The sequence below is a fragment of the Aptenodytes patagonicus genome, chromosome 8 (genome assembly GCF_965638725.1).
Source record: "Aptenodytes patagonicus chromosome 8, bAptPat1.pri.cur, whole genome shotgun sequence".
Taxonomy (NCBI): Eukaryota; Metazoa; Chordata; class Aves; order Sphenisciformes; family Spheniscidae; genus Aptenodytes; species Aptenodytes patagonicus.
Window position 1 is genome coordinate 1,257,125 of NC_134956.1, and position 27,623 is coordinate 1,284,747.

At 38.6% G+C, this 27,623-nt stretch overlaps 1 protein-coding gene across 6 annotated transcripts; it reads left to right on the forward strand.

Annotated features, from left to right (window-relative positions):
- Nucleotides 1-26,097, forward strand: PTPDC1 (protein tyrosine phosphatase domain containing 1). Of its 6 annotated transcripts, XM_076345916.1 has the most exons (11): nt 19-63; nt 1,468-1,559; nt 13,355-13,447; nt 16,197-16,368; nt 17,175-17,255; nt 17,478-17,596; nt 18,373-18,510; nt 19,167-20,371; nt 21,108-21,293; nt 23,252-23,362; nt 24,176-26,097. In XM_076345916.1, exons 3-11 carry the CDS (start codon nt 13,363-13,365, stop codon nt 24,290-24,292), a joined length of 2,214 nt encoding a protein of 737 aa, XP_076202031.1. In that variant the 5' UTR covers nt 19-63; nt 1,468-1,559; nt 13,355-13,362; the 3' UTR covers nt 24,293-26,097. The 6 variants fall into 6 exon arrangements, with proteins under 6 accessions (XP_076202030.1, XP_076202031.1, XP_076202033.1 ...); XM_076345915.1 differs by lacking the exon at nt 1,468-1,559 and having other exon boundaries at nt 1-63; XM_076345918.1 differs by lacking the exons at nt 19-63; nt 1,468-1,559 and adding an exon at nt 1,249-1,312.
- Nucleotides 26,098-27,623: the final 1,526 nt, after the last annotated feature.

Here is a 27,623-nt window from a genome sequence, read left to right on the forward strand (position 1 = left end):
CCCCCGGTGCCGCCTTTCCCCATGCCGCGTGGCGGAGCGGCGGCCTGATGCGGCGGGAGCCAGGTGGGTCCGGCGCCCTCCCCGCGCCCCTACCCGCAGCGGCGGCCCCGCTCACCCCCTTCCCCACCGGCCCGTCACGGTCGCCCCGCTCCTGCCGTCCCCCGGGGCCCGCTCCCGCCGCCACGGCAGCGCGGCACGCCCGGCGGCGGCCCCTCCGCGGGGCAGCGGCCATTTCCCTTCCCCGGCGCCCCGAAGGCTCCTGTCCCGGTGCCCGGGGGAGACCCGGCTGCCCGGGCGCTCCCTCGGCCACAGGCCTCGCTCGCGCGGGTGGGGGCGAGCGGCGGCCCCGGCCGCGGGGGGCTGCCTCTTCCCGCCCTGCCCGCCCCGCGGCTGAGGTGAGCGACAGCAGCGTGCTCAGCATGGACAAAAAAGACTTAAAACACACTTCCTGAGCTAGTGACTCTAAGTTCTCCAGCAGCTCCACGTTCACTGCCTCGGTGACATCCAGAGTAGAGGCCCTCCATTAAGAAATTTAAGACCCACAGGCACCCCCTCTCTGCCCCCCAACCTCTCCGGGCTTCCGAGAGGGCGGGAGCTCCCCTGCTCCCTCCGGGGTGACCTGCCCGGCACCAACAGCTTTCAGGGCAGCGACCTGTAGCTCCTGGAGGTAGGACCGTGAGGTAATCCAGCCCTTCCTGACACCGTTTGCTAAATAATACCGTGGGATTTAACCTTCGCCAAGGCACACGTCTGTCAGGGAAAGAGAGGACCGTGAATGAGAGAGCAGGGGAGCGCGGCTTCTGTAGGTGGTGCTGGCGATGGAAAGAGACTTCCCCCTTCGCAGCAGTGTTTTCATGGTTTGTAGCAGTTATACCCTACCTCTAATCATCACTTACTCGACCACCCTTGAACAACGCAGCTCAGTCAGTCCCCTTTGGAGTTGAAAAGGCAGACGTGCATATGGCATATTCTTCAATCCAAACACATTTAAATGTGTTTTTTAATACACAAAGGATTTAAAATCCAGGTGTATATGTAGGTCCGGCGCCCTCCCCGCAGCGGTGGCCCCGCCCGCGGAGAGCACCGGCCCGTCACGGTCGCCCCGCTCCCGCCGTCCCCCGGGGCCCGCTCCCGCCGCCACGGCAGCGCGGCACGCCCGGCGGCGGCCCCTCCGCGGGGCAGCGGCCATTTCCCTTCCCCGGCGCCCCGAAGGCTCCTGTCCCGGTGCCCGGGGGAGACCCGGCTGCCCGGGCGCTCCCTCGGCCACAGACCTCGCTCGCGCGGGTGGGGGCGATTTAAAATCCTTTGTCAGGTTAGTAATTTTTAGACGTAGCTGTTAGTGCTTTTGCCAACAGACTGTAATTATACTCTTCAGTAGATTAACAAAAAGAGAAAAGGTTACCTGATATATTAGTAATCTAGACTTAAGTGTTTTTCCCTTGTACAGCTCTCTTGCTTTGCTTTTAGAAAGAGCCATGTTTTCAGGAGACCTGCACTTCAGTTAGTAAAACTGAGCACCACATCTGTGCCGTAATTAATCCCAAAAGAATATGTACAAAGTAAGTATTTGCAATTACGTATCGCTTGAAAGCATTTTTCCATCTCCTGTTTTCATCAGTAGTTTATGTAAAACATACATGGAGCCACATGTGTAAGACCATAAAGACGAAGTAAGGGAGACAGTCTTCAGGGCCAGATACTGTAAGAGTATCACCTCAGAGATATAATTAGCAATGTAATCCTCTCTCATCATGTGATTGCTTGGGTGGCAGTATAAACTGATCTGAATAGTGTTTCTTCCACATCTTTGAGTAAATATTTTACTTTGTCGTAAATCCAATGATACCATTATGAGTATTTTTTTATAATAGTAGTGAAATTACAAATGAGAGGAGTCGTGAGTAGAAATTGTGAAATTTGACATGGATGAAACTAGTTGCTGGGAAGGCATGTGCTACAAATACTATAAAAAAATGGATTGCAAGTGCTCAGATAAGGTATAAGATTGCTTGTATCTTTTAGTACTAGCTGGCGAACATATTCCCAGTTTGTGGCAATATATTCCCACTTTTCTGTATAGAGAGTATAGTTTGCTGGCTTACTTCAGTTTTTCTTCCTGCTAGTATATAGTTCAGAATTAAAGAGGCTCAGTTCAACTAGGCAAGTTTCTCATTTACTTCACCAGGCGACTCAGAAGAGTCCCTGGTTGGGTATTTTTCTGCCATGCTGCAGAAGCTGCTGAGCTAACGGCTACCCAGAGATGGATGGCTGTTGCTTACTGCTGGCCTCAAAGTGCTCAGCCAAGTCACCTGTACAGGGTAATTAATACCGGTAACTCCTTAAAACAAGTACATTTTGAAACAAAATCAGTCCTTTCCTGTTACCACCATGTGCAGTTAAAGACTGCCTGCCTGGTTTGAAGCAGTTCATTGAATTTCCCTCCATCTGAGGTAGGGTGCTGCAGCCCTGCGGGAACCCCCATGCACCTCCGAGCTGCAGCCGGCCGCGTGAGGCACGATGCCTGCGGGCCTGCGATCCTCCGCAGCCTACAGTGACACAGTGATTGCCCACTCTTTTTCAGACACATTTCCTAGGCGGAGATTTTCTGTTTCTTTGTGAAACAAGGTTCAGACTCCAGAATTGCTTAAGCAAGTATTCAACAAAAACCGAATTACTTCCTACGTTGTATTCTGTGGTTATTTAAAAAAAAACCCCACATGAATTTGTAAACATTTTTACTCCTGATTTTGGGTAGCTCGTTAATGTTGTAAATTAGAAAAATACGTAAAAATACACCTATTTCCTCAGTTTTCTTTCCACTCTGGAGTATTTCCTGGCCTTAATCTTATCCCAGGAACATGAGGGAGATACAGCCACCTGCAACTCTTAATCTCTGGCCACTTACATGAAATTCCTTTGACCTCTTTGGTTCTTCACGCAAACAGTTCCCTGTGTTACAGAGCTTGACCATTTTGTTCTTTAGCAAAAAGCACATGATAAAATGCCTAAAAGGATTGGCTGCCTTAGAGCTACTTCATTTTCTTAACATTTCCTCTTTACCTAATCTGCCATTTTTGAACAGTTAAGTTTTATTGTGCATAAACTCGACAACCGATCTGCATACCCACAGCAGGTCCAATGTTTCTTAGAAATTATGCGTACATTAAACAGTGCTTTTGCAAAGGTCATCACAAATTGACTTAATATATGGTAGCTCTTCAGAAGTTCTAAAATTTATGAAAGAAGGATTTCTTCCTAATTTCTCTGTTTTCCAACAACCTGACATTTGGCAGCTATTTCAAAGACAGAGCTACCGACCCAAAGTAGACCATTGCTGGATGAGGGCTTTGCAGCCACATGGATACCGCTGTGTCATATGTTTAGAAAATGAGCTATTTCACAAAGCAGAGCTAGATGGGGTTGCTATAGCTCTATGACACCTCTCCTTTCCTTTTTATATCTATATCAAGTTGTGATTTTTCTTTCATTTTAAAGCCTGTGGCTAAAAAGAGGTTCTAGACTATTTTCCTAGGCTTGTAGTCACCTGTTGCATTGCAAATGCATTGAATGACCTGTCAGTAATACTTGATACAATTCTTGAGTTTTAGAACTGTCTTTTGAATTGAAATCTTCATATTGCTATGCTGCCTCTACCTAACATTTCACTACATTTCCATTTTATCCTTTACTGGCAATTTTAACTAACAGTGGAACAAACAGGAAAAGAGGGACTGTTGGAAGTACAGTGAACGAGGACAGGGATCACAAGCGGGCTGCTGCTCTGGGATCTCATTAAGCATCTAAACATGTATATTTATCTCACAACTGTAACACTGCTGGTGTAGCTGAGCCAAAGATAGGCTTTGACCCTGCTTTTGTGATTGATTTGCTGTGTGATACTGCATTATGCTTAAGGGACAGAAATATACAAAAAATAAATCTCAAAGCAAAACTTATAAAAAGTCTTTAATAAAATCTCTTACAGTTTTAAAATTACACAAAACTAAAGCATTTGCTGGAGTGTTTCAATACAAGCTGAAAATAAAGCAACATTAATTGATTTTTATTATCCAAACTGTGAGAAGAGCAAAAAGCAAAAGGTGAAGCTGGAAATGTCCAAAGCCAGCTAGGAATCTAAAAACATAGTTTGTACTAAGTTAAAATTAACCTTAAAGTAAATTAGGTTTTAGTATATTTTAAGTTTTAGGATAATTCGATGTTTTGGTTCTATGTACCAATGAAAACAGTGCAGTCTAAGCAATGGTCAAACATTTTAATTGCATCCAGCTCCTTATGAGACAATTTAGACAGTTTTCTACCTGCCTAATCTGATAAATTAGTACCTAAGGTCACGGGACAGATGGATTTGCTAAGTCCACTGTAAAGTAGTCATGAGGCAGCCCATGCAGTGCAAGAGAAATAAGCCACTAGAAGCCTAGTGATCCTGTTCTACTTATCTAAAAAGCTTGTTAGTATCTTTAAATGGCAGTCATAGTTCAATAGTATTTTCCAGAGGATTTGGGATTCTTCATTTTGTTTAAATAGGAAAATGCCAAGCTTAGCGAGATAAAGATTATTAGTTTAGTCACTAGCATCCCACCTACTCTGTGTATTCTTTCCCTTGGAAATGGCAAATTATTTCAACCTAATGGTTAACTCCCCCAAAAAGTCATCCTCAGTTAGCACAAAGCCTTGTCTTGACAAAAATAGGATGACATAGCCTGTTTGAACAAACATGTTTGGCACCGATTCCTGGAACTAGCTAAACTTTGCAGACAACTAGAAAAAATTAGTTCTTCAGCTGAATAAACTGACATTAATACCAAAGAGTACAAATGTAGGAACAGATATGAGGGGCAACCCAGCAAACCTCTAGCACCTACAAATTGATACAGTGGGCTGTTGCACCGAGAATCCAAACCATCCAAGAATTAACCCCACCTCTGCAATCAAGTAGGTAAATAGTGTTATTATATTATCCATATGAAAATAATCACTAAGTATGTCAGCGACAGCTTCTCAAATGTGAGCATTTAGAACTTTCCCCAAAAGAGTATGCTTACATTAAGAATTTAATCTAATTAATATTTCTTAATTATCCAAAACTGCTCTTTGTTCTTTAGTCAACCAAAAAAATGCTGACTTCTTCCATTTCCTCCTACAAAACGTTTTACCAGATGCTCCATTTGTTCAACACATTTTTTTTGTGTGCTGACACTTGAAAAATATGTGTCCCTTTACTCATAATTCTGAGATTGTAATTTCTAGAGCCACTTCTATAATGACTACGAACAAGGTGTGATGAAACCAAGAAGCGATGCTGCTATCGGGAAGTGTTACTTGTGCAGGGGTCTTCAAGACAGGGAATCTGTTAGTGCTTGATCTAACTTGGGAGTCAGCCCTGCCTTGAGCAGGATGTTGGACTAGCTGGTTTCCAGTTCTTTCTGCCCTAATTTTTCCATGATGTTAAATACAGGTTCCTACTGAAGGTCTTTAATTCCCAGGGACTCAACACCGTGTTCTGCTTGGCCTCTAAAGCAGTGACATGCTTTGGTTACTGCTTGGGATCCACTCTCACAAATACCTAAGTGAATGCATCGTTCTGTGTGCTCACAGCCTGGCCTTGAGCAGGGGGGCTGTTCACCAGTTCTTGTCACACAGGGACCCGCAGGGACCAGTGTTTCTGAGGTTTTGAGCCCTCCAGTTCCACCTGCAGGCTGGGGGAGCTGCGGGCTTCCAATGATCTGCCAAGCTTAAAACAGCGCCTTTGGAACTGAAACTTCTACCAACATACTAAAGAAAGATGTGCAATGTAGGATTTTAGGCTCCACAATCTGTTCAGGTTTTTAAGTACCTAAGGTACCTTAGTGTGGTTTCCAAAACTGTGTACAAATCTTTTGAAGCCCCATTTTTATTTAAGGATTTTTCTTTTGCACAAATGTCCATACTGTATATATAAATGATGTTTGCTGTTTACTAAAATGACTGGATGCAGTTTAGTTCATGCATGTGATTTTTTTTTTTTGTCCCTGCAAGATTAGTAAGAAACTAGATGCGTAATTTTAAGGACTACTTTGTTAATTTGCCTCTGTTCTCAGTAAATGAATTTTTCTATAGAGAAGTAGTTGGATTCTTCTTCATTCTGATTTTTATTAGCAGTATACAGCAAAAAAAACAGTGAAGTCTGACTACAAAATTGTTTCTGAAAATGAATGAAACAATTTAGTCCTGTTATATGCTCCATCTCTCTATTTGCCAAATTAAGGCAGGTGTTTAGCTGAGACGATGTTTTTGGAATTAATAAGGTTGTTGGCATCAGCCTTGAGTTGTCTCCTGTAGCTTGCTCTCCCTGCTTGTTTAAATAACACGCATATCCTATCCACAGAAGCTTGCACAAATATTTTGTTTCTAAATAATTCGGAGGCATTTTTAATGATGAGCAGTGAGTAGTGCTTAACTAATGCTGGGGTTTTTTTAATAAGACATGCAGGGAAGTGATGGAAATAGATGAAAGCTTTTGTCAGCTAATATTTAGTGGTTGGAATTGATTTAGTAAGATAGAATAAGATATTGTATCCTATTTTATTTAGCTTGTTTTATTACTTTATCTAGTATTTAGTTAAATCAATTAAGTCTTTGCTTTGGTTTTTACTAGATTACATCCTTTACATTCAGATGAACTTATTTTTGTTATGGTTTTGAGATATTACTTTTAATGCAGTTAATTTATACTCAGTGTAAATACTTCAATGATACTCTATGCTTTATTGGCTGAGAAAAAAATGTTTTGTTCAGGGTGTAACCACTGATAACAGTGAAACATCTCTGATTTTCTTTTCATGGCATTTCAAAATTAATGTATCAGTTTAACTGTGATTAATGTAACGTCACAAAATTATCTCTGTAGCTATGTGCTTAGTTGTCTGATGCATGTAGACACACACATATGTATTTTTGCTTGTGGTTGATAATAGGAAAAATGAGGTGAACAGAAGAAAAGAGATGGCAGATTCAGTTATTAAAACATCAGGTTGGTGTGGCCTGTTTGCCTCAATCCCTTTAAGATCTAGGCTGGCACAGAAAGCAGTTTATGGGATGATTATCTGCATAGTCTGTAAGGCACTCCTCATACAGTCTTAAGTTAAGAAAAGATAGTTACTGGCTCCTCCCACATTACCATCACGGATCCAATTAACTACTTTGGCAACATCATTCAGCTTCTCTTCTGTAAAATGTGAATTCCCTGCAACATTTTTCTTGTGGTTGATACCGCAACAATGAAGGGATCAACCATCACTCATTCTTTTTGCAGGGTAACAGGTAAGGTGTTAAATTGAAATTATTGAAACTCTATTAAAACTCATTTAAATTTACTATGGTTTTGAGTATATGAGATTTAAAGATAATTCCTCTAACTTGCAGAGTTCATTTTTAAACTTTTCCACTTCTGAATGCTGTTAAAATGCATTACTGACAATATTTCATTCTTCTGTATGTAGTCAGTCTTGCAAGTCTGATAGTCTCTTAGTAAACATGATATTCATGATCAAGAGTATCCGAGTCACCAGTTTTGTTTGTAGAACAGTTAATATACTCATTTTACACCATCTCCTTTATAATTCTCAACAGTAATTACTGGCTGCCAGCTAGCCTGTTCAGGGTAGTTTAAAATAACGTCTGTTAACTATTGGGTTAACGCTACCACAGAAAGCTGAAGTGACTTAAATAACATGAATCAAGTCAATTGGTAGACCTGTCCATCAGCTTAGCTTGCAGTTTCTTGCTATTCATGTAAAAAAATCTATGAATAGCAAATACTGAATCATCAGACCAACACCTACCTAATTTTCTAATGAATTATATTCTTTTGTCTCTTTTGTATGTGAAAGCAGTTACAGTCCTTTGTAAATATCAAACTTAATGATTAAATGACATTCACCTTTTACTAAAACAGTTGGGGAATATTTTTTTCCCAAAGGGGGAAAAACACATATAGTAATAACAAATCAGTTCTGGTTGTAGTCCCTGTGAAATCACTGGAGTTTTACAACAGCTGTAGTATCGTTCTGCTGTGTAAATTACATATAAGTAAACTGTACGAAAATTTGTTTAAATTATTACCTTGTCTTCTCTCTGTCCTATATTTATGTGTTTATTTTCTTTTTCCAAGTTTTTGGTGTTTGCTTATAGGTAGTAAACATTTCAAATTTCAAATAAGCCTAGGGAATTAAGGGGTGTGCCTACTGAAATACGTGTGCTCAATGCTAAAACTGCCTTCAAGACTTTTGTTAATTGTAGCTTAAGTATTTGTGAAATATCTAGTATCAGCAAGCTTTTTTACTGCTCTATACATTAGAACAACCACCTTTGCATTTTGTTTCATTATTCATAACAAGTTTAACAAAACCCAGTTATCTACAACTTTTACAAAACTTTAGAAATAAATGCTTTGTTATTCCTGGCAATGTTAAAATTAGATAATCTGTTGTAATTGAAAACATGATTTCATTTACCAGTGCTTCCTGTAGAAGTGACTATGTCTCAGCAAAATGAGATTTTTCTGTTAAAAACTCTCATGATCTGCCAATCTTAAAACATCAGATTTAAAGCCTGAATTTAGAGACCAAGTTATAATTTAGTAGTTCTTAACCACTTCATTAAATATAAACAGTTATCTTTACACTCTCATATTTTTGCTTAGTCTTAGTTATCTAAGTTATTTTTAGTTATCTATCTAAAACATCTTAATTAGTGCAGTTTACAGAACTTTGCATTTTGGCAATGAAACTTTATCTCATATGATCTTCTATTTAGACAAATACCCTGTTGACTTCTGTGGGACTGCTCACAAAAGCAAAGCTTCTCAGGAAGATAAATAACCTGCAGAGTCGGGACACAGAGTAAATTTTAGAGGTGTTACCTGAGTAACTAAGCTAACGTGGCCCTTACCTGCATCTGTAGTCGACTATGTTCCTTCTAAAATTTGGCTACTGGGTAGTTACTTACACGTGACTGCAACAGGGAGAGAACAAATTCACTTTAGAAGACAAGAAAATAGTAAAAATAACCTCTAAATTTTATGTGGCAGGCATAAGCATCAGCATTTGCCTATATTGTATGAATATATTGGAGGTTTAAAATAGCTTTTCTTATACACTGATACTTCAAAATTGAAATCTTATCCAAGATTTTTTCATGTTAATACATAAAAGTAATCTTTTGAAATGTGTGTTGTGCTGTTGCATTCTTGTTTACCAAATCCACATGAATCTGGAGAGATGGGACCTCACTATTGGTAGATAGTTCCACAGAAATGCAGTGGGGAGCTTTACAATGGGATTACTGTTCCTGCTGGCAGCTGAACTGCCCCAACTGGAATTGTTCCAGTCTGGAATGCAAGCTCTTCTCTCCGTTTTGAAAACGTATTCTGAAGTAAAAGATAGTAATTGCATCTATTAAATAACCATCTTAATTGCTAAGGTACAGCGAGACCAGCATCTTCTTGTCTCATCACTTTTTGGCTATATAATTGTTTTCTGGCTGCTAAAACATTAGACATTGCTCCTTTCTCTCATTTTATTCTGGAGCAAAAATTCAGCCCAGTGACCAGAAGCCACTGATTTCCAGATCCTGAAATACTGAAAAGGAATCTTCCTTCTTACAAGGCAGAGTGACACCTAAGCCAGTTGCTGACTTGCTAACCCCATGGCTAGTTTGCTGAGTCCATCCTGCAGCCAGTAAGGAATGCCTCCTTTGTGCTCTTCCTTCCTAAGTCTGCCCACCAGTTAGTTGCAGAACCTGCTTCGTTGTGGATCCCTGATCTGCCAGTTGTCCTACTTGCTGCATGGCACTTTACTACTCAATCTGTAACTTTACAGAGAGAAGTGCTTTTATTCCAGAGGAAATGGGTGTGGACAAAAGGCTGCTTCACTCCTTAAAAGAAAGTGGAATCACAGAGTGATCTCACCTATGACAGCGCAGCATGCCTAAACTATTTCCTCTGCGAGAAAGTCACCTCTCTGCATGTATGAAGCAGTGAGTAGGACTTGACAGCTGTCATGTTACCAAATGCAACAAGTGAATCAACGGTGCAACCAACAGGAAACAAAAAGGGTTATATCCTTTCTGTTAGGAATTGGTCTGCTCAAAAGTGGAAAAAAAAACACCTCAGAAATATATATACAGACATCAAAACAAGTATAAAATCCACACCTGGAGGGGACCTCCTGAAATACCCCCTTTAGTGCTTGACATCTGACGGTGAATCATGATTTCAAGAGACCCTTGTTTCCTTGGGCAATGTGGTACTGCTATTTACCTCAGTCAGCCAGCAACACAGACACTATTTTTACTATGTTTTGGTTTCATTAGCTAAGTTGTTTATGCACACTTAATGACATCGCTTCCTGTGATAAAACGTAAAGAGATGGAACATCACCTGAGACACTGTTCCATTTCTTGAATTGGGAAACAGGGATTAAAAGACCAGCTTCTTTGCTGTCATGGCAATAGAAATGCATGTCAGAGATAACGGAGTGAATCTGATTAAGGTGGTATCATGATTGCCACAAACTACGTGACTCAGTTCCCTCAGTCAAGTAATGAGGACCATGACCTGGATTAACGCTCCAGGCCTGTTTTTTTTCTCCAGCATCTATCAAGTGTTCATGTGATGAACAAAATGCAGAAGAGGACCTTTAAAACCTAAGAATACCTGGTACATAGAAGAATCAGGAGAGAGTTGTTTCTTTTACCCAAGCACTATTTTTACTTTTAACTCTTTTTATCTGTTCAGGAATGTAATACCCCTCTCTAGTAACATCGACACTGAAATAGTACTTCCTGTCCCAAATTACAACATTCTACATCTGTTCAAGGGAGTGCAATATAACTCTGTAAAGTGATTTGTCACAATATTACTTAACTTTTTTCCAGAAATAAATATAAGGGAATTGCTCACATTGATCACACTGTGCAATTTAAAACGCCTGCCAGGAAGTAAGTTTAGCAAGCTGAAAGGCACGCAGACAAAATACTTAAGTCAGTTGGAACTGTCTGGTCATACAGAGCAGGAAATATGGATTTGGTATATCTTCTGAAATAAAACTGAAGGAGGTCTAAGTTGTTACACAGCAAATGAACACGCTGTTTACCTCTGTCGTTTAGAACAATCTTGCTAGTATTTTGTAATACTGTAGGTATATTATCTTCTGCATTAATCTCCATCTCTTCTCTTTTCAGTTAAGAGTCCTTGTCAGCCTGAATTCTGGTTTAAAAAAAACAAAGGAAAATAGTTTTAGATGATAGAAATATCTCTGATATTTCATCTCATTTTTTCTAACACTTGAGTACAAGGAAATAGGAAAACTAAATAGTCATACTGGTGGTGATTCTGCTGCCCATATGATGAGACATGTCTTTTTCAAATGCTTGTATGTTATCTGGACAAGCTATTAAGATTTTTTAAGAGAACTTTCTGAGAAATAGAAACCAACAATTTTTGTTAATTCAACTCTGTTAACTCTAAAAAGAATTTCTGGGCATAAAATAAAGTTATTTCTTTAGCTACAAAGTTTTCTCTGATCATGAAAGGCATCCCTTACTGATTTCAAAGTCCACTGGAAAAAAAATAGAGGAATTTGGAGCTTCTCCAAATAGAGTGCAATTATATGCACTCTAGTGCATATAATTCTGCATAATTGCTTTTAATGTAAATATTTAAATAGATTCAAATAGAATTTCATTCATTCAGGTATTATACTATCAATATATAGTATTCCTGCCTATTTAATTAAAGGATTGACTTTTAAAAGTGCAGAGTCAGATGGTCAAGTAGCTGAGTAGAAAATGCTCCAGATACTCTTTAATCTTTATTAAGATTCATCTTAATTCATATTTTTATTAATATATTTACATTAGAAATGCATTTCTGAGCATCACTGAAGTTTCAAAAGGCCTTTTGGCTTTCACAAACAATGTAATTCTTATCTTTTTGAGGCAACTGATACCAGCATTATTAAAGGGTTATTAATGTGTATGTGTATTCTGTTCCCACCTTTAAGCATCTTGAAAAGAACAGAGTTGCACTAGGTGACACTGTGCAATGAAGTCCACTAGCATTGTTGGAAGAATAATTTATTCAAGTATGTGGTAGATAATGTAATACCTGAATGAATGAAATTCTATTTGAATCTATTTAAATATTTACATTAAAAGCAATTATGCAGAATTATAGACAAAAGGTGGACAATGAACAGCAAGCAGTTAACACCACACTTCAACACAGCACGGGACTGTTATACCACCTCATCCCCACAATGCTTTTTTTTTTTTTTTTTTTTTTTTTTTTTTTTTTTTTTTTTTTTTTTTTTTTAGCAAATCTGTCTTTTAAAACACTTTATGCTGCTGAATCCTAATACTGGTTTTGCAGAATTTGGGACCTAAGGTTTGTCTATTTAATAAAGTTTCTATAGTTATACATATAGCAGAGACATACTTAGTTTGGTATAAAAAAATACTTTTTTGTTGTACTTGCAACATTTTCCTATGGAGATAAGAGAAACAGAATGGTTTCTGGGTAAGAATTTCCACTGAAGATCCATGTAAATGGTTTATTTAAACGTCACAGTGACTGATTAATGTGTTCACATTTACAGCTTTCCTTTAGCTTTCTTTTTGTCAGATAGAAGGTCTTCAGAGTAGGACTTACCTTGTATTAGAAATTGTATTAAAGCATGAGAAAAAACTGTTTTCTGCTTGGACAGACTCTTGTATTCAGTTTTCTTGTTAGAGGAGAATCGTCACATATGTGACATCTGTATGATACCAACAGACTAAAAACAAGGAGCGGAGGGAAGAGAGCAGAGAAGGCATATAGCTTGTGGACAGTCTGTTTGGCAAGTATGAACTAAAATTATAAATGGTGTGATCTAGAAATTGTGCTGCCATTATGATATTATTAGCTTTGCTGAAACTGCCCCTTGCAAGATTTCAGTTTGAGATCTCTGGTTGTATGTTTACTTTTAAGAATTTGAGAAAATCAAGATGGCATTACATTAAATGCTTTTAGTTGAGTGATTCTTGTCCATATAAAACACACCGCTATAAAGTACATAATCAGCCAAACTCTAGAGCTTGAAACACACAGTCGACTAAACTTCTAATTGCTAGGACAGAGAGTGAAGCTGTTGAATTTTAAGATGACTGCACACCAAAAAGAAAGTATAGTCTATGTCTGACTGCCCAAATCTTAAGCCTTGGACAACTCTATAACCAGGTGCCAGGTATTCAGCTTTATTTTGCATTTTTGACCTTCTGTTGTAGATTTTCAGTGAACTTATTACTGTTTCAACAGGTACTGCAATGGCTGCAGGAGTTTTGCTGCAAAATGAACTACCGTATTCTTCGTTGCTAGAGAGCAGTCTATATCTTGCACATATGAGTTCAGGTAATAATTTTTCTTTGATATGCCATTCATAAAAAGTGCTTAGAGAAATTCTGAAAAAAAAAAAAATTTCCATAGAAAATTAAAAAACCCAGAAATATAATCCCCAATTATAAACATAAAATGTCTATAACAAAACCAGCCTGCATTACTTTATCATCACCACGATGCGTTAATATGTTGAGCTTTCCTGTAGCTTTCATATTGTCAGATCTCTTAATTGAAGAAACTATGATTTTTGTGTTCAGAAACTGCCTAGCTCTCTGAAAATACAAACACGCCTTCAGCAAAACTCCCTTTCTAATGAAGTATTTAAACTCTTATAGAATGTAGTTCTTTCTTACTGTTTTCGGTGAGTACTTGCAAATCCTGGTAGATTCAGTAGGAAAATAATGATGTGCAGAATTTTATTTTGCTCATTTCTGGCTCCTCTATCATTTGATATATACTGAAGAAAAGTTTCTGGGAAGAGAAAGAGAAAAAGAATTAAATATAAGAAAGCAATATAATTAATTAGAAAACATTTTTCATGTTTCTTGGATAAAGGCAGCACTTGAAATAGCCTTTTTCATCTCCTTTCTCTTCCACCCAACCCCCAAAATAAAAGTGTATTTAAATATTTCCTCACCTCTTGATATCAGCTTTATTTATAATTAGAATAGTCAGCGTTTTGAGAGTCAGCTTTTAAATTTTCCTTTTCTCATATGACGTCACTACTGAAGTTTCAGGCCTGGTATCTACAGCAAACCTTACCGTGTCTCCTTAAGAGCTGGGGTGCAGTATTCAAAATTCAGTCACTCAATTCCCGTTCAGTACCTAGAAGAAATGGTAGATTTCTGCCTGATGAATTTTTATCAGAAGAGTGCTTTCTCTTATGCAGATTCCTCTGTAAGAGCTACTGTTTTTGTAGTACAAAAAGAAATGTCAAACACAGACCAAAGATAGTATATATCCTTAGGAAAATGCAATGGGATTAATCTGCTTATTGAACAAATTATGGTGAGTTTTCTTGATATCCCCAGTTTCTCTCTCTTTAACATGCAGTCTAATGCACAGACAATGGGATGACAAAGTTTTCGTAGTATTGCTATAGTCTGTTCTCCACATAGTTGCATGAGAATTTTGTGCTTTTGAGAGTGTTGCAATCTTTCTGGCCAGCTCATTCTCCTTCTTAGCACACTGGAAGCAAAGTGGGAGGCAATTTGCCGCCTAATACCTACCTTCAAAAGCCTAAAGCACTCAACTGATACATCTCCTCCCCATGATCTGGTTTATCTCAGTCTGCAGGGCTCATAGCTTTGCTTAATAAAAAAGCTGTACCCTGAAAAAAAATAAGCCTTTTGTTTTGAATAACAAATTGTGTTTTGTTAGAAGATATGAATGATCCAGAGCGAACAGTCTACAATTCATCATGTTCTGAACCCTTTCAGTAGGAACACACTAATCCCAATTATTACAGAGCTAATGATGTATTTTGGAGCAACTAAGTGGAGGAGGAGAGGTGGTTGGGGAATATTAAACCAAGAGGTGGGGGAGTATAATGTACTTACTTACAGATTTTTCAGGCAGCAGAGCCTCCAGCTACATTTTGATTGTTCTTTTGAATCTAGTATTCTGTGTCTTAGCGAGTTCTGAATGCATGTTATTTACAACTAACTAAATACATTGTTTATGGAAAATGTTTTGGTTGTTCCCAGTCCGTTTTCAAAATTATCTACTTGAAATGCAACTATTTTCATCCAGCAGTGGAACAGTTTGTCCCAAACAGACTCAATTCCTATAGAATGGAGCAGCCCCAAGGATAGCTGGCAGCAGTGCCTTCATTGTTAGTTACTATGGAGACAGCTCAGCCCATGCTGACTAGCTGCTGGAGCATACAGAAGGATGCACAGCTCTCCGCAACTTCAGCGCTGAGCAACTTGGATTTCCTATCAGTGCGTCCTCAGCAGCCTTCCTAGACGGTAGCTCGGGCTGGTCAGTCATGCAGGGTTCACCCCGAAGGCGTTCGGCAGTGAGTATTTTTAGCAACTTTTTCCAGGGTCGGAGGCATTCCTCCTCCGATCCCCTTCTTCGCATAATCCAGAGGCGCCGGAGCTCCGTTGTAGAGGTACTCTCATCATCGACTCACCGGGTTATGGTGGCGGTATCGTCTCTGAGCCCTGAGGAGCTGGATGCAACTTTTCCTGAAAAAAAAAGTAAAGTGCTTTTCATTAAGACTGTTGGCAGTTCTGGGTACTTTCTTGGTATTAAATTAATATACTTTTGTTGTTAACTATATTTTATATATATGCATAAAATACTGGGTTTTAATTTTTATTCCTGTATTTTATATTTTGTTCACTGATTCCTTATTCAAGGATTAATATATGCTTTTCACTCTAACAGCTCAGTTATAAAGAACAGATAAAATAGAAGCACACGTTCACACACACCAAGTATATGGCTAAGGATTTTTGACTTCGGGTGGAAGAGGACCGTGACATTTTTTTCTGTTGCAAAGGATATCACACACCTCTAACTTCACCACAAAAAACAAAGTTACTGTGAGAAAAAACAACTTCTGCAGTAATGCAAGCAATTTTTTCCTCTCAGAATCCTTACTTCAAGTCTGTGTTGAAAAATGAGCCTTAAATATATATTCCATATATTTATGCTGTTTGTAACTTCATCGATTTAAGGTTGAACCGATACTTTTAAGGTGGAGATGAATTTCTAAGCTTCCTTACTAAATCTGTTTTTGCCTGTGTTCTAGGAAGTTCGAGGCGTCCGACAGCAAAATACACTAAAGTCGGGGAGCGCCTTCGCCATGTCATTCCTGGTCACATGCAGTGCTCAATGGCATGTGGTGGACGTGCTTGCAAGTATGAAAACCCAGCTCGATGGAGTGACCAGGAGCAAGCCATTAAAGGGCTCTTCTCTTCTTGGTAATAAGCAGCATTTACTCTCACTAAATGTAACTGCATCAATTGCATTTATTAAAAGGGAGAATTCAAAGGAAAATAATGAGTTTTTTTTTAAATCAGCTACTGCTAAGTTAAGTGTAAAACATAATGATAGCTTGATTCAGAATTACAACTTAACAGTAAACCATACTGGCCATTGTACATAGCCCAGTAAAGATGATGAAAGATTTCTGTTGACTTACAGTAAGTTTGGTTCAGATCCAAAAGAATAAACACCTATCTGTCATGAATTATAAAAAACCTATTCTGGGTTATAGGCAATTCTTGCTAAGGTTTAAAATGCAAATTAATTAAAATGTGTTCATAATAGAATTTAAAAGTAAAAACATTTACCGAAGATGAAATAATGTAAGGTATGTGTTCAAAAGCATCTTCATATGCAGTAATATTCACATGAAATGAAATGTATCTTTACATTCTTACTGATTTTTTTGTCACGGCAAATGCTATTCAGAAGCATACAAACCTTAAAGGGCCAAACAGAGATCTGAGTCCAGATTTCTGCTCAAAGGAATTTTTTAATGTGTTCATTGGCCTCGCATTTAAACAGTTCCAGTAATGGTCTTTTGATATGTCGTATCTGTATCAGCTTAACAAGATTTATCACTAATACTATATGATAGTAGAATTTTTTGAAAAATAATTTCTAGTTAATCAGCAAGGTATTTCTGTCTTTCTTGAATATAACATGGTATTCTTATTTTGGTAGATTCATACCCAGAAAATTATTAATAACAACATTATTATCTACTTTTCTTATTTCTCAGGATAACAGATAACATACTGGCTATGGCTCGACCCTCAACAGAATTAATTGAAAAGTACAACATCATTGAACAGTTTGAAAGGTAACAAATTTAGTCATTATTTATTGTAGGTGTTACTAGTGTAATTCCTGATCCATTTTCTCTTTCAACATAGATTTGGATTGTTGATAAAGATCCTTTCATTTTAACGATATACAGGTAAAGATTTATTCTCCACTAAGAATAAATGTTTGTTTCAGAAAATAAGGGATAATGAGATTTTGGCTGCATATAATACTTTGACTCATCTATTCCTTCCTTAAGATGTGACATAAAAACCATAATTAACCTTCAGCGTCCTGGGGAGCATGCGAGCTGTGGGAATCCACTGGAACAAGAAAGCGGCTTCACCTACCTTCCTGAAGCTTTTATGGAGGCTGGAAGTAAGTTCACTCCTGCTGCTGTTCCTCATTAGTTATTGATTTTGGCACTTAAAGATACTTTTACTTGAGTTCTTGTGTGTTAAAAGCAGCTATGTAAGAAACATTGCACAAAATGGGATGTAAACATGAAACTTGGCAAATAAATCAAGAATGAATAACACGTTATTGAAGATTGTATATATGTAGAGTGAGATGGAGGGTTTATGTTCAGGTGTTTAGAATAAAGAAAGGGCAACAGCTAGTTAAATTTTTCTTCTTCTGAGTTCACAAATACATAAAACATTAATGGTGTTTCAGATACTGGTACATTCGTGTTTTCTTACCTAGGCTATAAAAGGTTATTTCATTTGAGGTCATTTGTATTGACAGTATTTTTGTATTTCCATATTATGGTGAGATGAGAAAAAGTGCCTCTCTGTAAGAAACACCTTTTGACTGAAGAAGTGCTTTTATTTCTAAAAAGAAAAAATTACCCTTTACCTATATATAGCTCAGTAATTTTTGTATGAATCACTCAGTTTTGTTACACCTTTTACATTCTGGCTGAACTTTAGTTTGACAATTCCTTGCTAGCTTCATGTATTTATCAAATTTCAATAGCAAGTGTACACTGAAATGGGAAAATAATCTCTTGCAAACAATATGTAGTCAGATTCTGAGATCCATTATGCAATTTTAGTACTATCATTTATTATTAGTCATCTCTCCTCTGCATATAGTACTGAAAATTTCACATTCAGTATGGCAGAAAATAACTCTCCCTCTTTTTATTTTAGTTTATTTTTATAATTTTGGATGGAAGGATTATGGAGTGGCATCTCTCACTACTATACTTGATATGGTAAAAGTCATGGCTTTCGCCTTACAGGAAGGGAGGGTAGCTGTTCATTGTCATGCAGGACTTGGTCGGACAGGTATGTGCTCTACTGCAAGATCAACAGAATTGTTCTTCTAAAAATGCAAAACAGTCTCTGGTTATAAATTATTAATAATTTATTTAGATTCTATATCACTGCAAGATGTACATCTATAAAATGGTTAAAAATGCTGAACAAATTTGTGAAAATGATCTGAATGGCTAAAGGAGATCAGTTTTAATATATTAAAAACAGAAACCTGTAAGGTTAGGAAATTTTTGAATCTGTATAATTCTCTTTTACATTCAAATGGGACTGTTTCTTTTTGATAGGAAAAATTCACCTAGTACACTTTCATTGTCCAGTATTTATTACATGTTTACAAACCTGCCACTCACTGTTAGATCAGGTAGATTTGGTGGAGCAGCTAAAATTTCATTTACTTCTTTCAAGACCTTTTTGCTCCTGTGTTCACAAATGATGGAACTCCTAGAGATGCTGTGGTGAGAAACCAGCTCTCACTGAAGGTGTAGTGAGAATGGGTTTACTATCTTGTGGTCCAACAAATGCAACTATACTTAGGTAACAGCATCACTTAATAGAGGGCATAAAGCCTGTATCTTTACCTATATTAATTTTTATCCTATAGTTCCACTGAGTATTTGTTTTAGTCTGATAGTTCTTCAACTAATGCTTGTCTTTATATTTTCCAGGTGTTCTAATAGCTTGCTACTTAGTTTTTGCAACAAGAATGAGTGCTGATCAAGCAATTCTTTTTGTCAGAGCAAAAAGGCCTAATTCTATTCAGACTAGAGGGCAGTTACTATGCATCAGAGAATTCACTCAGTTTTTGGTTCCTCTGAGAAATGTATTTGCATGCTGTGAGCCCAAGGCACACACAGTGACACTGTCCCAGTACCTGACCCGTCAGAGACATCTGCTCCATGGTTATGAGAGTAGACATCTCAAACACGTGCCAAAACTTATTCATCTAGTGTGCAAATTGTTGCTAGATTTGGCTGAAAACAGACAAGTGATAGAGGCAGAATTGTTAGATATACCAGATCTCTCAGCTGAAATTGAAGAGACTGTCTCTCAGTTGGTGTCCACACAGCTAGACAGAGAACTCGCAAGGCAGGACAGTGATACGTCGGACTCCTCCCACACCCACTCGTCCACTTTCGAGACCCAGGATTCTCTTTTCTCCCTGGGACATGAATGTGATCCTCTTTGGAAAAGAAGGAATGTTGAATGCCTTCAGCCTCTTACTCATCTGAAAAGGCGTCTAAGCTATAGTGAGCCATATTTAAAGAGAACTGAGTTTCTTTTAGATCAGGGAGAGACTGCATGGACAGTACCTGCTCAGATATTACTGTGCAACAAACTTAAGCAGAACAGTGGTGAGGAATCTTCTGCCACAGGCGAACAAAAGCCACAGTTGGATTTAAACAAAGCAGCATTAGTGTGTAATACATCTATGTTCTGGAGTCAAGGTAAATTTAATTTGGATGGACAAAAAGATGGATCCTCACTTTATCACAGAAGGAACTCTACCACAGAAGTACAACGCAGCAGAACATTTTCTTCAGGTCTAGCATCTATCCCAAATACCAGGGAACCTGGAATGTCAAGGCATAATTTTACCAATGAGATTGGTCATAGAAAAGACTGCAAGACTAAGATGTATAGCAGAAGAGTCTATGTCTCTGAGGACTCTGATTCTTCTTCTTCTAAAATGAACTTTTCCATCGGATATGAAAGCCAAGGTAGCAAAGATGTGCCAGAGGCAATTCCACACATTGTTCTGCAGTCAGAATTAAGTTTGGAAGCCCGAAGAGTTTTGGCAGCAAAAGCACTTGCAGATATAAATCTATTTCTGGGAGAGGATGAAGTGAAGCAGAAGGTAGAAATGTGGCAGGTAATTTTTAACTTCATTCAATGTTATGGGCTCTGCGTATTTCACCTAGATTAATTCCTAGAATGTCAAAAATGCTACCATGTGCTTTGAAATGGCACATTGGGACACCAGTTTATATTGTGGTTCAGTAAACGATTGTATTTGTCAGTCATGGGCCAGTTCTTTCAAAAGCAAGCAAAACGCACCTACAGATTTTGGTCTCTAGCAGGAGATTAGAACATTGTTTCTGGTTGTGTTCATTCATTTTACTAACTAAAGACAATTGATGCAATTATCTGTGGTTGTAACTTGGCTGCTGGTAGCATAAAAGTACTACAGATTTTAAGGTAGAGCTGTGTTGTTTTTAATCAGTGCTTTCTCAGAACTAATCAGAGGATTCTGTGTGTAAAAGTAAAAGAATTTAGTAGAAACTTAACTGCTTATCCTCAAAACCAAATCCTCCTAGCAACATTCGCTTTGAAGTTGGAATCCAAAGCTGGTTTATGTCTTCTAGTAGATAATTGGGAGGTTCTGAGCTGCACTGTTTATGTCATCCTGCTGTTTTAAAGAATCACTTGTATTACTGCTGATTAATGTTGATGCTTTGGAAGAAAACTAGAAATACTTTTTTCTTGTAACTCTTAAGTCTTTTTTTGTCAGAATGTAAGCAGCCAAGTACTGCTACAATCGAAGAGAATGTTGGCAAAAGTAAATAGATGATGCATTTTCAGTTTTGTTTTGTTTCTTTTTTTTTAAGAAAGAACTGAATTCTCGAGATGGAGCTTGGGATAAAATCTGTGCCGAGAGGGATCCTTTTATCCTCTGTAGCTTGATGTGGTCCTGGATAGAGCAGCTGAAAGAACCTATTATATCCAAAGATGATATTGACATGCTGGCAAAAAATTGCACAGAATCACAGGATGCACTTTACTTACTGAGAAAGGTACATATTATATACGTCAATTCATTCTTTAACTGCCAAGTACATTTTGTTAATGTGTGTTAAACCATTCATTTATGGCCTTTAGGCAAGGGAAAGGCAACTTCAATCTATTTAAAAATCAGAATGAGGATTATTTGGTATTGAATAGTATGAGTTGTAATCAATACTATGATGATGAACATTATAAGAAAAATACCAGATCCTATCTTTGAACACCATTCAGTAGAAGCTCAACTTCAGGATATTTCCCTGCAAATTCTACAGTTTGAGATCCAGAGGCAAAGATGAGAAACCTTTTCCCTGTGACTTGGTGTATGGCTTTCGTTAATGTCACATCTTGCAGCTGTGCTTAATGGTTGTCATATTTGCTGTGCAAACATCTTAATCCATCAGCTTTGGAAGAGCTGGGGCAAGGAAAAGGAAGAATTTGCCAATTCAAGGAATCGGAAGCCAGGCCAAGTTCTTCTACATAAGTCAGAACTGTGGCCATCTGTATTCTGAAATCCCTGTGAAAAACAGGTACTTCTGGTCCAAACTGTGTAATTGTGCTTTCCCCAAAGGGCTAGATGCGAGGTGAATAAAAAAAAAAATTCTCTATTCTTGATCTCTTAATTACACAAATTCATTTTCTAATTCTTCAGGAAATCTTTGTTTCCGAAGTATTTGTGAAGAAAATAGGGCCCCTTTTAACAGCCTCCAGATATCCAAGAATATAGCTTCTAATCAACAGGTGGTCAGAACTTTATGTGCAGTCACCATCTTCATGCCATGACATTTAGAATTCCCGAGTTCATCTAAAAATGTCATGTTTCTTCCTGAAGCATTCTTCCACTCTATCAGAGTTTTAACTTCCTATTTGTATTAAATTAAAAAATAACGGCTGACACCTGTTATAAATGAATGGGAAAGGAATAATTTTTTTTTTTAAATATTAATTTTATCTTACTTCATCCTGTATTATTTCAGAATTGCAGAATAGTTGAGTTGGCAGGGTATCTTCTAGTCCAACCGCCCTGCTCAAAACAGAGTCAACCAGAGCAGGTTGCTTGTATGACAGACGCTCCAGTCCCCTAATCATCTTTGTGGCCCCTCACTGGACTAGTTCTAGTATGTTGATGTCCTCCTTGTACCAAGGAGCCCAGAGCTGGACCCAGCGCTCCACATATGTCACCTCCGTTGACCTGCTGGCAACTCTCTGCCTAATGCAGCCCAGGATGCTCTTAAGCTGCCTTTACCGCAAGGGCCTGTTGCCGGCTCATGTTCAACTTTGAATGCACTGGGACACCCAGGTTCTTTTCCTGCTAATCTGCTCTCCAGCCAGCCAGCCCCCTAATATGTACTGGTGCATGTTTAGTTGCTCTTCCCAGAAATCCCTCAGGTTTTAATGTGATTTTCACTGTTAAAGTGACCTGTCAGCATGGAGATCTGTTTCCCTTGGAAAAGGGGTGGGAACTAGCAGCCACAAAGAAACTGTCGCTCCCTTTATGCATCCTTGCTAGCACTGCCCAGGTGTCCTTCTGCAAGCTTCCTTTAACGGTGAAGGAGACTTGGTAGGACAGAGAGATATGCAGATCATCCTATGTTAGCTGGGGAAAGAGCCCTAAACATGCATAACATTTTGGACTGAAAAGATCAAATCTCACTTTTTCTGTGCCAATTCACATGAATGCTACTGTTCGTGTAGGGGACCTTGAAAAATAAGTCTCCTGATGCATGCCTGACCTCCTAGAAATTTTCAGAGCAGTTTGTGGTACACTACAAGAGAAGAGTTTCTCCCATCATGACTGAAATAATTATGTAGAGGCTTGTGAAAATTCCTTCCCTAACTCCTACACCTGAAGGTTTCAATACAGGAAGGCACAGTCTGATATTTAAACAGCAATTAACAAAAACTGAAAGTTAAATGTTTTTCATGAAAATATTTCTTCTAATGAGCTGCTGTTCCTTTTACCCACCAGGAACAGTGTCAGACTATCCTTTGTATTTTACACTGTGTGGTGAACTTGCAATTGCTACCAGCTGATGTGGAGGAGGCCTTACTTGCTCGTGCTATTAAAGCTTTCACTAAGGCAAGTAACCATTTGTCCATGACGTCGTATTTGTTTCAAATCATGAAGGGTGGATCAACAGAGCAGGCCTCTGTGAGAAAAGTTACCGTAATTCCTTCGCACTTAGTGTACTCTGTATCTATTTCAGAGTTTACATTTTATAATAATCAGCCTCCATAAAGGGTAGGAAATATTCATAACAAAATTAAATTCTGTCACTACAGCCTTAATCCTTTAGTCTTATTTTTCTATTTCTGGATCACTGCCAATTCATGGACTTCTTCAAATTAGGGAAAAGCTAATTTTTAAGTGGTGAGAATAATTAGTCACTGGGAGTAGCTTACCAAAGGCTTTCGTAGATTCTGTACTACTTGGAGTCTTTCCATCAGATTAAACAATTTTCTGAAATTACATTGCAATTCAGTTATGTTTTGGGCCCTTAATGTAGGATGTGTATAAATAACTTCTGCTTTTGGAATCATTTAATAACAGTGACAGGTTAAGCTCGCTATTGCTCAGCTCAGCTGCTTTCTTCTCAGATTCAGCAGGTGAAATTATTTGAACAGAACATTCATCATACTGCTTCCTAATCTCTTGTAAATCTACAGACGTCACCTGTTAAAACAATCATGACATTTCTCCTTCTACTAGTTTGTTTTAATGCCTAGTCAGCATAAAATTGAAAATACTTAGCATTACGTACTCCATCATGAAACACATACTTTCTTTGATAAATCTTAAAACTAATTTTTGTAAAAATGTTGGTCATCCACTTCGCGTTTTGCTGTATGACATCTGTTTAACAACTGAACTTAAATTTCTCCCTTTTATTAGACAAGCTTCGATTCTGAAAATGGACCATATGTTTACAGTACCTTGAAAAAAGTATTTAAACAAACACTGGAAGAAAAAAGAAAAAGGCTTAAGGAAGGAACAGAGAATCCCTCTTGATTTCTGCACAGCTATGCCGAAGAATTAGATGGGCCTACCAGATTATTTTGCATTTTCCAGCTACTGTATTTTGTGCTATCTGGCATGATTTACCTAACTTGAGGTAATAGTAGTTACTAACAAAGCATTTTATTTTTTTAGAGGGAGCTTTAGTGACAATTGTTTTATCTACACAGATCTAAAGAACAGCTCCTGTGTGACCATACTGTAGCATTTGGTTTCAGGTAGTATGCTTTCATTTTGTGAACTGTTCTCTTGTTTTGTAATGTATTTATTGATTTAGAAACATCTGTCATTGGCAAGCAACATTATTTTCAAGTTACACGATTGCCATAAGGTCAGTGCCATGGTACACAAAGGTTTAATGGATTAAGTTAATATTTATGTATTACGTATGTTTACATTAATGTTATTTGATTTTACTTTGCAGAAAATAAGCAGTGACTAAACTTACTAAACTCCTCCTTTTAGACATTTTAAAATATATTTTCCTTTAGGTCTCTTAAATAATTGTCACCAATGTGTTTCTAAAAGGTGTTGCAGTAGAGAAATACATTAAGTGTCTTGAGTATTAAGTTACCAAGGCCTTAATTTAGACTTTTTTGGCTAAGAAAGCTTTAAAGCGTTTTTAACAGAAAATTGATTGTGGCATTTTAGGTGCTTTGAATAAGAGTAAAATTTTACCTTATTAGTTAAATTTTTATAGATCTTATTTTAAGTGAGAAAACAATTATCAAATCTTAATAAAGATGTAATTCTGTCCGTACTTACGTTCAGCAAAAACTTGCATAAATAAGTATAACATAATAATACTAAAAAATAATCAATGAAAATCTTATTATTTGCAATACACTTTGTAGAGGCATTTTTATCTAATAAGAAACAACTGGGATATCATTATAACTGCAGTTTTTGATTACAGCCTTAGGATTTGGACTGGAATGCCAGTTTGCAGGATTAATAGTTTATCCAGTTTGATATATTTAAGTAGTCAAACAAGAATCTGTCCTTTTCCAAAATATTTTTATTTGATACTATAAATGACTAATATTTTGGAGTTAAAAATAGGCCCGTTTAAAATATACATAAATTATACATGCTTCAACTGTTAGATGATTATATATCAAATTCAGATCCAAACAAGTACTTTGGCAGAATCATCCTAAAGTAAGCACACTTGAAAGTAAAATATTGCGTATGAATCACATACACGAAAGCAGCCTTGTAAAGAGGCAAGGCAACATAACAAGCAGTTTAATGTTAGCTAGCATACCTTAGCAGTCAGACTTGGGAACACTAAGGTGCATTTGCAGGTGTCTTAGTTTCCCAAGAAATTATTGCAGTTTACTACAGTTAACAGCTCCAAATAGCTAGCACCAATTCCTGGTATTATACAGCTGGGTGTAGAAACCAGCTCAGTATTGTTTAAATTGGTATAATTAACAAGGACTTTCACATATCATTAGATCCAGCTAGAATAATTGTTCTGAAGTTAATGTCAGGTGTTGGCATTTGAAAAATTACCTACCCGCAATCCATGTAAATGGACATTGTAGAACTGGGTGCTTTTTTATTTGGTAATTTTTTTGCTTCACTGCCAAATGCAGTTGCAATTATGGCCAAACTGGCCACCACATCTGATTAAGCCCATTATGGGAAAAACCAAAAATAGCCCATCTAAATGAATAATCAAACCTACAAACTTTAGTAGCAGCCTATTAATTAATTTGTGACCTGGGTGATGTAAATGCTTAAATAGCAAATACTCCTTTTCCTTATCACTTCCTCATGCATTAAACCTGACTCACAGCTTTGTGTGACAGCCTTGCGGCTGTGGGTTATGCGTGGGCAGATTTCTCTTCACGCTCATCAGGAGTGCTGCCTTGTCATGCTGACACTCCATCACCTAATCTTGCTGCAGCAAAATGGCCATGAGCTAGTGGCAGGGTGGGACAGGAGGACCCCAGCTGGCATCTACTGCCTTCTCTGTTCTTCCAGGAAATTCCTCTCCCATTAGAAGATCACCTCAGTGTAAGCAGCAGCTATGAAGCCCGTCCTGCAACAGCTACTGCAGTAAACCACAGAAAACACATAATCGCTATTGAGCCTTACCGCAGTCATGTCAGAAGTGCAGAATCCGCGACCCCCCAACCATGCCTTATGGGAGAAACCCCTCCAATGCTGCAGTGCTGTCCATCTCCGTAACATTAGCACTCGTCTTCCTTGGTCCTCTCTTGCCTCAGGCCCACCAGCCAGCTCGCTCCTAACTTGTAGTAAGATATGGTAACTACCAAAATATCACTAGAAGAATCCTGAGTAGAAAAACATGCAAGTTATGCCCTTTGTGGCCAAATGCTGCCTCCTGCAATGCCTGCTCTCACGCTCTGCCACCTCATATACCCATGCACTGGGGGAAGGCTGCTAGGCACCTAAATCTGGTGTGTGGTATTTGACTGACGCTACAAGCGATTCATATACTGCAGCATCTGCCCAAAGAGCAAACTTACCCTCAGCAACCTGGGTTAGAAAAGCTGGATTTTGCCCCCAAATGAGGCCTAGATGAGTTCTAAGGTGGGTTTCCACATGATCCAAAGCTGCTGAGAATTTTCATTGGGCGAGCAGGGATGTGGAAAGGAGCTTTTCAGATCCAGTCAGTGACTGCGAGACAGTCTCCTTAAGTGTGGCCAAGGAAAGGCAGCTTCGTGTGGGTTCCCTGAGACCTTTGTTGTTCCAGCTTTCACCCCAGGGCTCTCTGCGAGGAAACAGGTACCTCCTCTTCCCCTTCTCTGGGATTTTGGCTCTCCAATGCCAAGAATGCCTTGTGAGGCACGGCTGAAAAGCGATGCTGCATAGGTCCTGCACAGATTGGAGTCTCGCAGTAGCCTGGGACTGAGGGAGGAGAGATAAGGGATGTAGGAATTTGAAGCCTGGAAGAGGACACTGAAAGAACCTGGATAAGCTCCCATAGCAGCAGCCTCTCCTGGCTGTGCTGTCACTCTGAGTACAAACACATTCTGCTGTCTCCACACACCGATGGACAAAATGAAGAGGATGGCCTTGAAAATGCTGGCTTTCTAACGTGGTCGTGGCCAGGTGTTACTGGCAAATACACAGAGACCTGTGTATCTGAATGGGTGTATGGAGCTACCAAGTACAGAGACACAGGGAGAAAGACTGTGCGTAATTGGACCAGATAACGCTAAGCACTGTGGTGCATAAAGAGGACTTGACTGGACTTGTTGGAGTAGGTCCAGAGCAGGGCCACAAAGATGATGAGGGGGCTGGAGCAGGTGTCAGTAGCTCAGGTGTCTAAAGTTGGGTCACCTGCATG